This window comes from Saccostrea echinata, unplaced genomic scaffold, assembly GCF_033153115.1.
Source record: "Saccostrea echinata isolate AGI-Se365-2 ecotype Australia unplaced genomic scaffold, CSIRO_AGI_Sech_v1 ptg000004l, whole genome shotgun sequence".
NCBI classification, from domain to species: domain Eukaryota; kingdom Metazoa; phylum Mollusca; class Bivalvia; order Ostreida; family Ostreidae; genus Saccostrea; species Saccostrea echinata.
Genome location: NW_026889753.1, coordinates 2,683,945 through 2,700,694, shown reverse-complemented (window position 1 = coordinate 2,700,694; position 16,750 = coordinate 2,683,945). Strand labels below are relative to the sequence as shown.

Below are 16,750 nucleotides of genomic sequence, written 5' to 3'. Positions count from 1 at the left end.
GGTGAGTATCTTGATGTTTTTTGACTGTATTTTTACATTTTAACCCACAGAAACAAAATGCTTTGAAGCCAATCTAAAATTTTCACTACTGCGAAGATAGTTTGGATTAGGTGTATTTACTTAAGGAATAAAAAATGTATCTATTATTGGTGTGCTTGAGATGATAACCATCTGGCAGCTTGTGATAATTTACATAAATTATGCAAAGATTACCAACAAACTGTGGTGTCTAAAACATCAGATATTCTCTAATACCATGGATATGTTAAAGTGAGTTGGAATTCCAAACCACTTTTTCTCTACATATTTTGTTATCAATATCTTGAACCCTCAGATATCGCACAATTTTTTCGTGATCCCTTCAAGTTCAAGATAACAAGATTTGACTGTGTATGTATCACATGCTCACAGTGTGATCATAATTCTGGTTAAGAAAAAAAAGAAAAGAAAGCATATATTCTCTATACAGTAAAATATGCTAATAGCGAACACGCTTATAATGAATTGATGCTTACAGCAAAGTGATTTTCATTCCCCATGACTTTAAACTTTATCGAGATACTAGCAGATATAACAAATAACATTTATTATGAATCAAAAATAACTGTCCCTGGCACTTTTTTACAAGCATGTTTTATTGTATATACTTCTGGAGAATTTTGTATTGTTCCTGGCCTATTCTGGTATTCCTTTTCCTACTAAAGAGATATATTATATATAATGAAGTCCTTGGTTTTACTAATACATGTACATGTATGCATGGTTACTGACAATCCATATAGACAGATGTAAATGGTGACTTTTTCTTTTATTGTACAGTTTCAGCTACAGGGATCCATTGTGTATTACAATATACCAGGACTCCTCTATTTCTATACAGTAATTAGTTTTATCATAATAAGTGTCTGGTCCCTGTGGTTTCAGCCCAGTTCTGTTGTCAGCCATTGTTTTCTGTACTCTTGGTCCAACTGTGGTTATAATTACAGTACATTGTTGATGGCCAGGGAATGGTAAAATAAATGGAACTATGGAGACAATATATACTCACGGAGGACATAACCTTCATCATCACTTGGTAGATTCCAACAAAAATCAATATGAATTAATGTGGAATTTTGGACAGTATTTAAATATATAGATGTCACTTCATTCATTATGTATTCCTGAATTAATTTTTTTTTGGTGGGGGGGGGGGGGGGGGGGGAGAGATTTTAACTCAGTGAAGTCTACATTATATCTTGGTTAATAATTGTGAACTCAGCAGAATTTAGACAATTAAAATTGAGATACCTGAGTGTTCAAGATTTGGAAATTAAGGCTTGCATACTTTTTTTGTCTTTTGTAATGATGCGGAGTCGACATTTGATGTCATTTGGTCAGGGGGTGTAGTAGGGAGGGTTCCCTGAATTGCAAATGTATTATAGCTGTAAGAAACTCTGATGAGCTATTTAGTACAAGATTTGGAAATTAAGGCTTGCATACTTTTTTTGTCTTTTGTAATGATGCGGAGTCGACATTTGATGTCATTTGGTCAGGGGGTGTAGTAGGGAGGGTTCCCTGAATTGCAAATGTATTATAGCTGTAAGAAACTCTGATGAGCTATTTAGTACAAGACCCATAAGCGTCTTTATCTGACTTTGACACTTTTTTTAAATCAATACATATTTTCAAGAACACATTTTATGCATTAATTCATTAAATCATCAGGCTGGATTGTCTGTAGGTAGCTTTAAACATTCCTGACGGCCTATGGAAGAAGAACAAACTAAGAACAAAGGTAACAGTGCTAGTTAAGTCGTCACTTAGGCACATGTCAGGTTTTTTTTTTTCCAAGAGATATCCAGGTGCTAATTTTCATTCTTGTTATTTTGGTTGTTTTAGAAGGAGGCAAGTCAAACAAATTTCCCCGGTGATCTATGGCTGGAGAAGATTAGCAGTGGAATTTATTTGCCACCCAGGGCTGTGGTAGCTGGGGCAGACTGGAGGATCATGGAGAATCTAATTTACTGATTGCCGTCCGCTGATTTGCATCTGTCTCCCCTGTTATTGATGGTAAATTGGTTTCGTATTCAAAGGAATTAACATTCAAATATTCTATAAAGATCATACAGTGATAAATTAATGATACAGAAAATATGAGCCTGAAATCCAATTCATCAACACCAGCAGATAATGATCTCGGTGGTAAAACACTTTTTTACATCTCATTTCATCTTCCTCTCATTTCATGGTGTCCTTCTATCTATGTGAAAGATAAACAGTGAGATAATTAAAACCTTTCTGTTTGTAACATAATAATTATGTTATTGTAACAAGTATTAGAAGGATTTTCATATATAAATTACATCATTATTACAAGTATCCTTCTTTCTCTTTCAAAGAGGTGGGAGAATAGATTTTCTGATGGGGATTCCTCATTCATGAAGGGATATTTATTAGTCATTCTTTTTCATAAATGAGATATGATAATCACCTGCAAGGTGGTTATAATGGGGTTAATGTTCAAGTTTGATGCTCAGGTTACTGGACTTCTCAGAAAAAGAAGGAAATCTTTTTTTTTATACTTCATTTACACTAGCTGTTACATAATGTATTACAATCGGTGACATAACACTGTAGCTAAGAATACTCATGTACAGTCCTCGCCTAAGCATCCACATTGTTTAAAAAAAGAAAGAGAAAGCATAAAATATTAAAAAAGAACCATACTAGAATTTATATTTAGAGATTAAAATGTCCAATGCATTCACTGTAAACATTAATAATTCTTGACTGCATGCAGCCAGAAAGTTGCAATCCATATGTTGGCTTTTGGTTATTTCATGTTTCTTATTTGAAATCATTGGAAAAATGATAGAGACAGTAAAATAATTAAACAGGATTACAAAATGAAATAACATAGGTCTAAAATGTCTGGTAAATGTCTAAAATATTCCCTCAGCTTAAAGCCTCAGCATGGCCACCTCTTGCCCTGGAGTCATTGGGGGGGGGAGGGAGGGGGGTTTCTAAGGTAGTTTAACTCCCTGCTTAACCAAGTGTCCACATCAAATGAGTACAGCTCTGTCAATGTAAGTTTCTGCTCTTTTAGCTGAACAGGTTGTAGCAAATGTTTAGTCTAATTTAAACTATACATTAATTTTTCTCACTTTGGGTGTTACAACAGTATAATTTTAAATATTTGTAAAGTTCAACTTTAATCAGTCTGTACTTTGAACAGTTTTCTCTATTAATGGTGAAATATATGGTGAATTTTAATATCAGTAAAATTGTGAAAATTTATACAGCTCTATATAGTAAGAACTGTATAATAGCTTTAAAATTTATACCTTATTTAATGACTGAGTGTGCATGTACTTTGGAATTATTGACTCAGTAAATTAAATATATTTTTAAAACATTCATTACAAGAAAAGAAGTTTTTCAGCCCAGCTGCTTCATCAAAGTAGATGTATATAGGTATTATTACATTATGAAGTACAAATATATATATTGTTACAAGAAGAAAAAGGTCAGATTACAATGCACTGGGAAAAAAATGGGAATGAGGAACAAGACTGAGTAAGCTGTCTGAAGTATTGAATTTATCTTTAAAGGCATCTAGTGCTATAGTGTTGTCTCAACAGTACCTAGTTATCTGAGTCTATTGGGAAAGTACCCAATGAGAGTGGACAGTCAGTGTGTTAAAACCCTGATGTTACATCAATATTAATTCAGTCGTGTGCACCAGTCACCACTCAGGGGTGACTTTTACAGGTTCATAATTAAGCCAGTATTGGAAAGGGAACTAATCAATTGAAGGGGAAACCGTCAACCAATCAGGAGCTGTTTCATTAGGTTTATTTGAATGAAGTTTAGCCCCAGGACTGGAACTTTTGTGAATGAAGTGAGAAAGAGAGACAGAAGGCATGCGTACAAGGGGAACATAAAACAGAGAATTTGTTGCCAAACACAGAGAATTTTTTTTCTGCCATTGTGGATAAAATTGATGTTACAATGAGGGTAAGTATTTTTTTTTTTTAAAAAAATGATTTTTATCTGTCTTTGATGTTTTAAAATATATTTTGTATTTTTTTTTTTCAACAATAATCACTGCATTGTAATGAAACATTAATTGTAATTTTAATTTTTTCTATTAAGATATTAAAGATATTAGTGCACAACTTTTAAATACAGTGTTCATTGCCCAGTCTGTGTTACTAAAGAGTTATTTATGAATAAGTTGCAAATATTTAAAGAAAAATTCACAATCAAATTGCTCTTTCTGTTGGAAATGGATGAACAGGGGTGGAAAAAACTTAAAAGTACAGTATACAAATTAATAATATCAAAAACTCAGCTGCAAAAAAAATGGTGAGAATTTAATTTAGAAGTGTAAAAGCTGAAATTAATACATGTGAGAATGACAAGAAGAAATTGAACACTTTTGATCTACATGACTATCAGAAATCCTAATGGTAGATATCAGAGTTTATTATTAAGGGTTAAAAAAAGTAGAATATCATATTGAGACGTATATTGGCTGTAAGAAATTTTATATTTTTTGGGTACATGATTGTAAGAAATTCTATACCTTTCTAAGTGTTTGGTATAATTTGCTATACAGTAATACAAATACTCATGTGTGTAAGTACTTTGAACCTGCATGGCATGGACTCTTGTCTTTGATGCAATATTAAGTAGTATGGTGTGTATATTGAAAATATTTTCAAATTTCTTAAATAATATTTTTAAATGCACTAGCAAGCATATTATTTTACTTTGTAATATATATGATTGTAAATATATGATTATGTATTTACATAAAATTACATGTGTATTTATTTAGCAATGAAAGACATATTCAGTAATGTTTTGAAGGTCTAATTTTTTTTTTTATACCAATGTATATCATTATAACTTTCTGCTTGTACTTACATGTAAGTTAATTCATACGTCATCTTAATGGTTTGAATATTGGGTAATGTGGTTCAGTACTTTTACTACAGTATACAATGTAGACACATTCTCAAATGTTAAGTGCTATACACACCTGATGTTTAAGAAAATTTACAGTATTTTATACATTAATTTTCACATATATTCATTAAATTGTGGAATGTAGAAATATTATTTCACTTGGTGAATTTGGAGTTCTATTCAGAGATACATTGAGGCTCTGTAAATTTCGGAATCCATGGAAAATAAAAAATTAATCGTTTAACAACCATAATTGTTATTGAGCGAAGTAAAAGAACTACACATTTACTGAGAGAGCAAGCTGTATTTAGTATCCAGATTTAATTAGGAAGCCTTATGGGGACATTATCAATACCTTATCAATTCTTTGTCATCATATTTGGAAGCTGGTAATAGAGTTATCGAGTTTTTGACAATAATGGAATGGACCTACCGTTTCTGAATGACATTGCTGAAGTCCTGCAGGATTCCCCAGCTTTTAGATCTTCCTAGATGATGTTCCCTCGGGGTTTCACCAGACAATATTTGGTTTTATATGAGGAGCTTTTGATGGAAGTTTATAGCAGATACAGAAGGAGGGAGGAATGTACTAGAGTGAGCTCTATTGTATATAGATATCACAGTTTTTAAGTTTAGGGTCTCACAGAGACAGGGCAAATGTAGATTAGAGTTATTGTTAGTTTTGTTTTAATTATTGCTGTGTATAGTTGTATTAATTTTGCATCATATGACTCATCAAACCTTTGATGGAATTTAAAATCACCTTCAATTAAAATATATATATATAGTAACTGGATATGAAGAAACATTATTTATCATTCAAAGAGAGTTATGCCCCTTGCAAGCATTTATCTCTCAAAGACTAGGAAATTCTTCATAATAAAATTTTCAATCTATTCCTTAACTGTGACTTGTGGCATGTACCCGTCTTGCATGACAAACAACCTATAATGTTTACATTCCAATTTTTTTTGCTCATAAAGTGTGTGGAAAGTGACAGCATTCAAAACACCATAACATGGACAGGGGGTCAAAAGGTTGAAGTATGCATTTTATTTTGATGTCACAAACTTTTAACGCCATGCAAGTGCAACTTCAGAGGCGAAAATCAAAATTCACACTCACATTGAACAGAAGCTGTTGGCTCTTCCATTAATTGTAACTTACCTGAAGGGTAATACAGGGATTTGGAAAAATAAATCACATTTGTAGAAAGGCAAAGAATTAAAATATGTAAATATAAGCATTGAATTATTATTTTTTTTAAAGATATATATATAGTCTCATAACTGCAATGGTGTGTGCAAACAAATTTTCGTACTGCATTACGCGTGTTACTCATTTTGTTTGCACATACTGCTGCAGTTATATGAGACTACATCTTTCAATAAAATAATGATTCAGTGATTAAATAACATCCCCATTTTTTCTTGGTTTAATATTAATTCTCTGTATTTATTTTGATTTCATTCTTTTTATCTGATAAGTTGAAATCACATAATCAGATCTATAATTTTTTTTATATAAATTAAACTATATCATTGATATAATAAATGTATAGAAAGGTTTTTTGTGCAGATTGGAGGGAAATTAAGCTATACATAATAGTTATATTACATTGAGGTAAATTGTTGACAGAAAATGATGGAATATCAAATAAATTAATTCTGTAAACATACTTTATTCCACAGGGTCATAATTCCGAGGAATTACAATTTTTTTTTTTCAATTCGCAAGTATAAAATTACTAGGATATCTTAATTAGTATGTTTTATTTGTCCTTGATGAATCTTAAGTACGCTGTGAAAAATTTCCCTGGAAAAATTGTGAATGCTTAAAAGTATTGAAGAATTGTTTGAGACATATATAAGATCACCAGCATTATGCAAATAAATCAAAAATATATTTATTAAGAAAACATAAGAGGAGAGTTCATTAATGAAGGGCATATTCATTTGGTAAACATCATCTATTTAGGAATTTTTTTAGCTGTGTTTTATAAAATTGACCTTTCGTAATTGTCTGTGTTTTCTTTTTTTTTTCCTTTTTTTTAAGTTAATATCTTTCAAATCAAGGCATCTGCTTTGAAATGAAAGGGAAGCATATAGTCATTAAGTAAAAGTCTGGAGACAGGAAAGGAAATTTTGCTCATAATTTCACCAAGAATTGTACATCAAAGGAAATCATGATATCGATAGTCTATATTTCTATGAATAGAAGAAGGAAGAAAAATAATCTCTTTGTCTCATATTCTTTTTCCTTTCAATAGTTTTAAATTTTCTAGTGCCAATGATTAAAGGACTGTGTTGATGTGTATATGAGAATTATGTAGTTTAGCACAAGTGGTGGTTAAAGGATGTATTACAATGCTGCGCCAGATTAACCTACATGATTTAGGTACCTTTCTCATCATTTCATCAATAAAGCTAATCAATTGAACAAATGGAGTATGTAATTTTCTCAGTAATGTTGCAGCAAAACTTGTATGCTTAAACCTAGTAAGTTTTCTAAATAATAATGATCAGAAAATGAAAAAAAAAAAAGGATGACAGTACTTCAGGATTTCACAAGAACTGTAACATGATTTGCCATACATAATAAATGTCCTATAAAGTATCCAATACATTGATTTTTTTCCTCTCCATCAATTATTGTGTGAATGAGTAGAGGATAGATGTTTGTATATCGCAGTCAATAGAGTGTCATATCGCAAATACAAGCGCTACTTGTACTTAGGTACAATATACAGATCTAATTTGGGGGAAATATTGATGTACATATTTAAGCAGCTAATTAGCACTTATCCCCATACAGTGGTTCGAGGTATTGAATTGTTTTAGCACAAGGCGTTGTTGGGAATCTCGATTCACTGCTGGGTTTTCCAGTAATCAGTGTTTGCAGCAAGTTCAGAAAGAATAAAAGATTGTAAAGTTTTTATTTTGATGTTCTCATATCTTGCCTGTCATTGTCGATGATTAAAATTATGCTTTCAAGAGAAAAAATTTTATCCTTCAAAAAAAAAATTTGCAGAGGCTTAAGTTCATATTAGTCTGTAAAGGGTTAGGTTATCAATTAAAAGCAATATTAAATGCATGTGGCTATGTGCATGTATCTCTTTTTCAACAAGTCAATGTAGAAAATGTTTGCTTTCATTGAAAAAGGATTTGAGATTGGTACCCAATATGACATTGAAACATTTTTAAAGATGTATATATATAGCATAATAGCCTAGAACTGAAATATGTCAAATATTAAATATGAGTCAGGTATAGCACACTGTAGTGTATAACAAAAGGCTGCAATTAAATATGCTTTATACTGTAAATCACTTTTTTATTTACAAGAACTTTATTTTCATGTAATTATGCAAGACGTCATTCTCCTGTATAATTCTACTGTCGGAGATTATATGGTGCAGTAACCAAACTTTGTGAAAATTTTGTTTTTCTTTTGAATACCAAACAACAATTTTTTGAAAATAAAGTTCCACAAAAATTTAGTGATCTACAGTATGCTATGAAATCTGTAGCTAAGTTTGCTCAATCTGATATAAGCTGTAGCTAGCCAATGTTGTGTTCAATATTGTAGTCTTTAGCCAAGTTGTGCTCAACATAAGACAGACTGTAGCTAAGTTGCTTATGGTCAATATATATATAATATAATCTGTAGCTAAATTGTGCTCAATATTATCAAATCTGTATAGCTAAGTTGTGCTCAATATATGATATAGTCTGTAGCTGTGCTCAATATTATAAAGTTTGTAGATAAGTTGTGTTCAGTATGATAAAGTGTGTAGCTAAATTGTGCAGAAAATGATATAATCTGTAGCTAAATTGTGCCCAAGTTAATATAGTCTGTAGATAAGTTGTGTACAGAGTTATATAACCAGTAGTTAAATTGTGCTCAATAATATAAATCTTGTAGCTTAGTTGTCCTCAACATGATATATTCTGTAGCTAAGTTGTCCTCAGTATGATATATTCTGTAGCTAAGTTGTCCTCAACATGATATATTCTGTAGCTAATTGTCCTGAACATGATATATTCTGTAGCTTAGTTGTCCTCAATATGATATCTTCTGTAGCTTAGTTGTCCTCAGCATGATATATTCTGTAGCTAAGTTGTGCTCAATATGATATAGTCTGTAGCTAAATTTTGCTTAATAATATTATGTCTGTAGCTAAGTTGTGCTCAATTTTATAAAGTTAGTGTGATATACAAGCAGTATTAAACTAAGTGTATTCTCTATGGTATACAGCAATTTGTAGCTAAGAAGTGCTCATGCAGAATGGTACATTGAGCTGGTAGTTAAGGTGTGATGACTATAATTTAGTTAAGGTGTGATGAATACAATAGAAACTGTGAATTCTATTAGTTGTTGCATCTTGTCTTTGGAAGATAGCTGAGGTAGGTTGCTTTTCATGAGAGATGTGGATCTTAAATGGAAAATACAAAGTGCAACAATTTCAGTGTTTTGTATTTGCTTGTATTTGGAGTAAGAAAATTCTCGGAGTTTGATCAATTATATATGAAAAGGAATTATTTTTCTGAAGATGATCAAAATTACACTTTCTTTAAGTCTGCAAATCTTTCAATTGAATATTGAATTTGGGGGGGGGGGGGGGGGGGGGGGGGGGGGGGCAGTGGTCAAGATAAGTTTCACAGTCATTGATTGATTTGTGTTTTCTGACATTTTTTGTCTAAATGTAGGCACACTGTTTTGATATAAGAGGGAACTATTTAGGGTTGCTGGTGGGAATGATCTGTCGTTCTGTGTAAGCAGATGGTGAGATTTTTTTCCTCTGTTCCTCCCGAGGAATAACTATTATTCTAGGATACACCAACCTTTACCCCAACACTATGCCAAATCTCTGCTTTGTATGCATGGCAAAAATACCTTGCATTACAGAGCCAGTTATCATTCTTATTTTTTGTAAGCATAAAGTACTGAAAGGGTTAAACTGGGAAGTCTTGGTTGGAATATAATTTGCTGATGTATATTAAGGGATATTATAGTAATTCCTACTTTATATGTTTATTTTTTGAGGTTAAAGGTTGTGTGTAACTTGTATACATGTTGGGAGAATCAAGTCCCTTAATATGCATATATTGGGGGGAAAGAAGGAATAGAAAACTGCTGAGTATGACTGTCAATAGATATTATAGTAAGGGGGGAGGCTTTACAGTATGGAGTGGGGGGAATTTGGACAAAAGCCTGAGAAACAGAAAGGTATTTCACCTAGCCACTGCAGATCTGGCTGCCTTGAAGATGTACATGTTGTGAGCTATTTATTGTGGCATATGACAAAACAGAGTACCGAATAGTGGCTTAATTTCTTCTGCATATCTTCGTAGTTAGTGGTAAATGTCTTGGAGAGCGTAGACTTACTGAAAATAATTTCTACCTCCAGATTTCTACTCAAAGGTGTAGACAGAGATTTTCATTATGCTTATTGTGATTTGGTTTTGTGCAGGATTTTCATGAAAAAAGTGACATTTATGGTGTCTTATGCAGGTAGGTTTCTGCAAATTGCTAGATTTTGTTAATCCACCTTTAGTGATTGAAGGGGTCAAATTCTTGAGAAGCTATTCTTATATCTGATTTTTACATTAGATTAGTAATGGTGTTAACTGTAAAGTGACCTGCAGATATATCAGAAGTAATCTGTTGGCCATCAATGAAGTGTACTTGAAGTGTATCAAGATTGACTTATTATTAATATCAGCTTGTACCCATCTCTGTAATGACTGACCCCCAGCAATGCCATATCAAATCATTTAAAATTATTATTAAATGGGATAACATTTTTTTTTGTAACTTAGACCCTTAATATAATCTTTCTTAACCTTTCTTGCTAATACTTATCATTAGAACAACAACTTTACGAGTGGAGCCAAAAATATTTCTGTGATAGATCATATATTAATGATATTGTCTAATCAGCAGAAAGAGAAGCGCCACTCACTGTAGAAGCAAATAAACAACGGGGTTGGGCAAACAACCATGATTTTTTTTTTTTGAGTTACCAGTACTGTATTTATTTGTAACATGTATAATCCAGACCTATGATTTCTGATGATAAGTAAACAACTCTAATTGTGAATGTGCATATGTTTGTCAGACCTTAAGTTGTTTTGGTCAAGAAGAATTTTAACCACATACTTATTAACCTCTCAAAATTGGGTTTTATATCCTCATTACTAAGAAGAAGCCAGATAGGACAAGTTCAACTAACTTTTGGTGAGTGGACCAAACTCTGTAATTTTATTCAGCTATGAAATTTGTTTTATATTTTTAATGCATTTAATCGTTCCACCCAAGTTCAACTTAAAGTTGTGATCTGACGATATGGTATCTCAGCATCTATTTTCACAGTTCTTATCAATGAAAGTAAGTTCAGCAACTTTAAGTGGGAAATTTTAGGCAATTTACGATGTTTTCATGGTAGAGTGACTATTAAAATTTATTCTTGCAATATATTTTTTTGTACCACTGAGCATGTTCTTGTAATTATGGTTTGAGGTTTTGCTTTGTTTGATATCAAACAATAAATATGGCACGTACATCCTTGATATGTGGAATATGATCCATTAATTGAATGACTCAGTTTTATAAAGAGCCAAACATGCACTTGAACTGAATTAAGTGTAACAATTCCCGGGAAAATGTCAATGATTCGTATGCTGGAGAGGAAGTGAACTTGTATTGTTTCCAAGTGCCACTTTGTAAAACAATGTTTTCTAGAATTGTAGTCCTAATATTATTATTTCGATTGGATAAGGAAAAAATTGTCACCATTTTTTGAAGAATGACGGATGCAAAAACGGAAAGAGTTTTCTGTATATATATATATATATATATATATATATATATATATATATATATATATATATATATATATATATTAACTTGATTTTTTTTTTATTATTGATCCTAATTTATTGAAGTGTACTACACACAGTTATAATGGTGAAGAGGTGTTCTAGATATTTTAGAATCAAATTTCTTTGTTCTCCGACAATGGTAAGCTATTAGTGGTTTAAAAATAAGGTTACCCAGTACAGAAAATGTTGCTGGGTAAAAAATATGTGACAGTCTTGTTTATACTTAAGCATCATTAAATTTAGAAGTCAGTTAAACTCATATCAATAATAATTCAGTTACTGGTAATTCAGGGACAAGAAATACTGTTTGTGATGTTACATTTGTTATTTGTATTGTATTTAAAACACAGTTCTCATAAGTGTATCATTTTATATATCAGTTTCAATATATTAGTATAATATAATGCATATTTTCTACAGTGCACATGTCATTTCAGTGCATCATTCTTTATATAGTTACTGCTTATTATGTAAATACAGTCTAACCTGTCCTAGCGACCACCTGTATTTAGCGACTTCCTGTCACAGGTGACCATTAAACTTCCTTCTGTGAATTTTGCTTTGTATTTAACCTGTATTCAGCAACTCCTTGCCTAAAGCCTAATTAAGTACCATCATTTTTTGTCGCAAAGCAGTTTAAGTTGGTGACTTTAATTCCCTGCATTTGATAAGAAAAGTAATTAAATGCTTTCCTTTTTGCTGCTTGCCCCCACCTTGCAGAAAAATATTTATAAAACGTACTCATAAATGGAATATTTCAAAGTTTGTGGCTTATTAGCTATCAAGTAGAAACTTATTGAAATAGGAAACATTTTAAAAGTAACTTAAGATGAGTTTTGAAATCAAATGGTTTCCAATAAGAATTGTATAATTTGTGAATGTTTGTGTATAAACAAGTTTTGTGATTATCATAGTGGGTTTTTTTTTCATTGCTTACATAATCTTGTTATAAGAATAGTTTTTATCCTTAACACTAGCTGTCATAAAAGTGTGAAACACGGAGAAAAAAAAATGTTTTTGGATTTATTTTTTAAAAAAAAGTTACACACAATTAGGAATAAAACAAATTTGTATTGAATATATTTTATTTATCAAGAAGAATGAAAATTATGCTTCAAAATTATGATGAAGGACATGCAGTGAACAGGAAAATATACATGTATTACTATTCTGTATTCTTGCATTTATTTTGAAAATCACAATAGAATATGAATCCCTGATTTAAGAGACTACCTATTTTATGTGACCATTTTAGAATTTCCCTGGATAAGATGCTTAATACAGGTTTGACTGTAAATTGTATTATAAATATTTGTATGCTAGCTTATTAAAACATTTATTGTTAGAATACATATTACAATTTTCTGTATCTTTGTATTAAATATTCAATGATCATATAGCTAAATGCTATAGACAAACATATAAGTATAGAATTTTTCACTATATGGATTGAACTTGAGTGAATTTGTGCAGGTACAACAGCAAATTATATGTATAGGTTCCCAATAATACAGAAATTCTGCACACAGATTGTCCTTAACGTACTAAAAGCTGAACTACTGAGCTGTTGGACCCCCCACCCATAGAGATCACTAATCTTAAATACATTGTCATGTTTTTTGTCGTGTTTCTTTGTATGGTTTACAAGGTTAAACTAGGTACACTTGCTGTCTGGACAGGATTAGCCTTGAATTCCAGGGATTTATTTTAATGGAGTCAATAGTTGGAGTTTCCGTTCAGGGCTGAGAAATCTGTGGTAAATATTGAATTTTGAAACTCAATACTTCCCAGAATCAGGGGAAGATGGGGGAGTTCCTATTTGTTTAGCACAAAACAGATTTAGGTTGGGTAACAGGATGCAGTAAAATATTGAAATTTATTGTGAACTTGTTTTTACTTCACTTTCTGCCTAAATTTGATCAATTAGGCTTCAATAATTTATCAGTATTTGCTGTGAGTTGGCCAACACCAGTTTGTTATCTCAGTTTATTGAGGCTTATATTTTCTAAATGAATTGGTACCAACAAAATTATACATACATTATATATAGAGAGAGAGAGAGGGTTTGCTTAGTTATGACTTATTCAAAATCGAGAATAAGATATATTGGAAATTTATGGCCATAGAAACTTGGGGGGGGGGTGCCCCCCAATAATTTTGCCGATATATAGAATACTATAGAAAACATAGCTACTATACGCTTGTGCCCCCTCAATAAAAATGTCTGATGACTTTTTTTTTCTTTTTTGCTTGTCAAGGAATTTTTTGGAATATGTTTGTGCCCACCCCACCTCCAACTGAAAATTTATGGTTGTGCCCCCCCCCCCCCCCCCCCCCAAACTGAAATTGCTTTCTAGCTGATTAAATATTATCTTATGGAATACAGACTTGTTTGGGTGGTTTATAAATCAGCTATGAAGATTAACCTGTATCATTCATGTAACATTACACATAATCTGATCATCTATATTAATATAGGAACCAATGTACCATATTGCTACTGTTGTGTTTATTTACAACAAACAGATGGAAATGGTTTTAGCCAATCAGATGTGGAAAATTAAAACTCGCATCAGCTTTTCTGTAACATGAGTACTTGAAGCCACATTATATAACTCCAATTCACATAGTAAAGATATCATCCTATTTTGGAAAATAAAATTGAGGATGTGAATTGGAAAAAGCTTCATTCAGATAGCTTCCCATTCCCCACCCCATAATAATTTTTAAATTGAAGAAAATTAAAAGTCATTTTCTGATCTCATTGTCTGAGTTTGTAAACATAGGAATTATACATAACTGTAGCACTGAAGTTTTTGGGGTTTTTTTTGGATGAACTCAGCAGGCATTTTGGGAGGCAAAATGTACTTGCTGTTTCTATTGTGTGCCATATATACCTGGTATTGCATAATCCTAAGAAACAATTTTAAAAATCTAACGTAAATATTTATTTCATGATCACGTTAGTATACGACATATAGGACAACATGAAATTTGAGATGAAGTGATGCGTAGATTTTGCATGTGATGTCTCATGAGTTTTTGAATACACATTAGTCTTTTCAATATGGCACTTTAATTACTGTTGATTGAGATAAATGAACACCACAAACAAAGGAAAAATGGGCTGATATTTTCTTTTTGTGTAAATATTTTGAATTATTTGATGACAACATCGTAAAAGGACATCAGAACACAACGTCAATAGAAGATCAGTTGATAGTGATTCACACACTGTGTCAGTGCTCTGATGTTATTAGATGAGTGGTCCCAGAATGCAGTTTGCCATATGGTCTCCCTTTCCTATTTACGTCATATCATTTATTAATTATTCAGTAAAAAATGTGTAATATTTCATTAAACTTTTGGTGAAGGATTAATTTGTTTATAGCCACAATTGTGTACTGAATCTCCCCCCAATATTATTGCGTAATTGTGAAATGGCAGCAGATAATCAGTAGTATCAGTTTATTTATTTCTGTTAATAAATGATTATTTGCGTAATGCAACAATCTAAGACTGAATAGTATAAAAGGTTTTCTGTAAAACAATGAAATGACAAAATAGGGATTCACAGTAAGAACTCTACTACTTCAAATATATTTCTTAGAATTTTCAATTTCTTTTTTTTAGCTTAGTGTGTATAATTTTGATCTTCATTTTGTTTTGAATGAATTTTGATGTTCAACTTTTCTTTTAGTCTTTCAATTTTAATAAAAACTTTTTTTTGTTAATAAAACTTTGAAATGTTATAATAATGTATGCATGCATGAACAGAATTTGTAAAATTTTATCTTTATATGTGGTCTATATATTTTTTTTTATTGCTCTAATTAACAGTATTTTAACACATTGAAATATTTTTAAAATCAATAGGAAGAAAAATTTCTGTTTGTGCTGATGAATGAATCTGGCCATTAATGTAAACTTAAGACAAGGGTTCCCTTCTAAACTCTGAGATGGTTGAACAATATGATTAGTGTCTCTACATTCATGCATGGTGTCTGCTGTGTCTCTTCTGTGTCGACCACATGTGGTGGAATTCTGTAAGAACCATGCTGATCACTGTCACGTACACACTTAAAGAAATGGTGGTTAGTTAGTAGGTTAGAGTGACAGTTGTCAAGCACAGGAAAAGCTCCTCGGGCATGTGGTCAGGCCAGTCAAATCTGACCTGTAGACATGGGTTTACCTTAACTGTGTAATTTTTAAGCATATGGAGTCTTAGCTTATTCAGGTACTGTGGAATCATTTTAATTCGTGGGGGTCAATGTTCGTGGGCAGGCCACATTTTACTTGTTCGTGGGGACGTAATTTCATGGGTTACTAGTTTATGCGGTAGATTCAATGAACCAGTATGTTTACAAAATAAACGTTCGTAGGGATATAAATTCGTGGGTAAGGATGATCCACAAAATCCATGAACATTGGTCCCCCCACAAACAATAATGATTCCACAGTGACTTGAAGAAACATGGAAATTAGCAATTATGCTCTGACTCTTTATGAAGGGGGGGGGGCTGCTTATATCACTGCCCTTTGAAAGTGGGGTTCCTCAGGTTTTTTGTTGTCTTTCTCATTTCTGGAAAAAAAACATCAATTTAAAAATTTACAAAAAGAATCAGAGGAAAATGGGGGGGTCTTTTTCTCATAAATAGCATTGCATTGTGAAAGGGGTTTGGGTGGTGGAGGTGGTTGGGGGGTTTGCTTGTCAGCATATTATTAAGGAACCATATGCATAACATGTATTTATGCTGCATATTAGGCATGTCCATATCATTCTCTAAAAATATTCTTGGTTACATGGCTTGACATATCATTCATGATAATTTTTGGTAACCCCAAGGATTAACTGATTAATGGTTACCAAATTTAGAAGATTGATCAAGAGACGACCAATGTGACCAAAA

At 31.9% G+C, this 16,750-nt stretch overlaps 1 protein-coding gene across 3 annotated transcripts in view; it reads left to right on the top strand.

The window, feature by feature from the left end:
- The first annotated feature begins 1,900 nt into the window (after positions 1-1,900).
- LOC133179002 (regulator of G-protein signaling rgs-7-like) overlaps positions 1,901-16,750 on the top strand; it is a 28,023-nt gene continuing 13,173 nt past the window's right edge. The window contains exon 1 of one of the 3 annotated variants that reach the window (XM_061313677.1): positions 1,901-2,052. In XM_061313677.1, the coding sequence (XP_061169661.1) occupies positions 2,050-2,052 (3 nt within the window). In that variant the 5' untranslated portion in view covers positions 1,901-2,049. Of the gene's footprint in view, positions 2,053-3,976; positions 4,000-10,343; positions 10,471-16,750 lie in introns of those variants that run through there. The other 2 variants (XM_061313676.1, XM_061313675.1) reach the window with 2 other exon arrangements.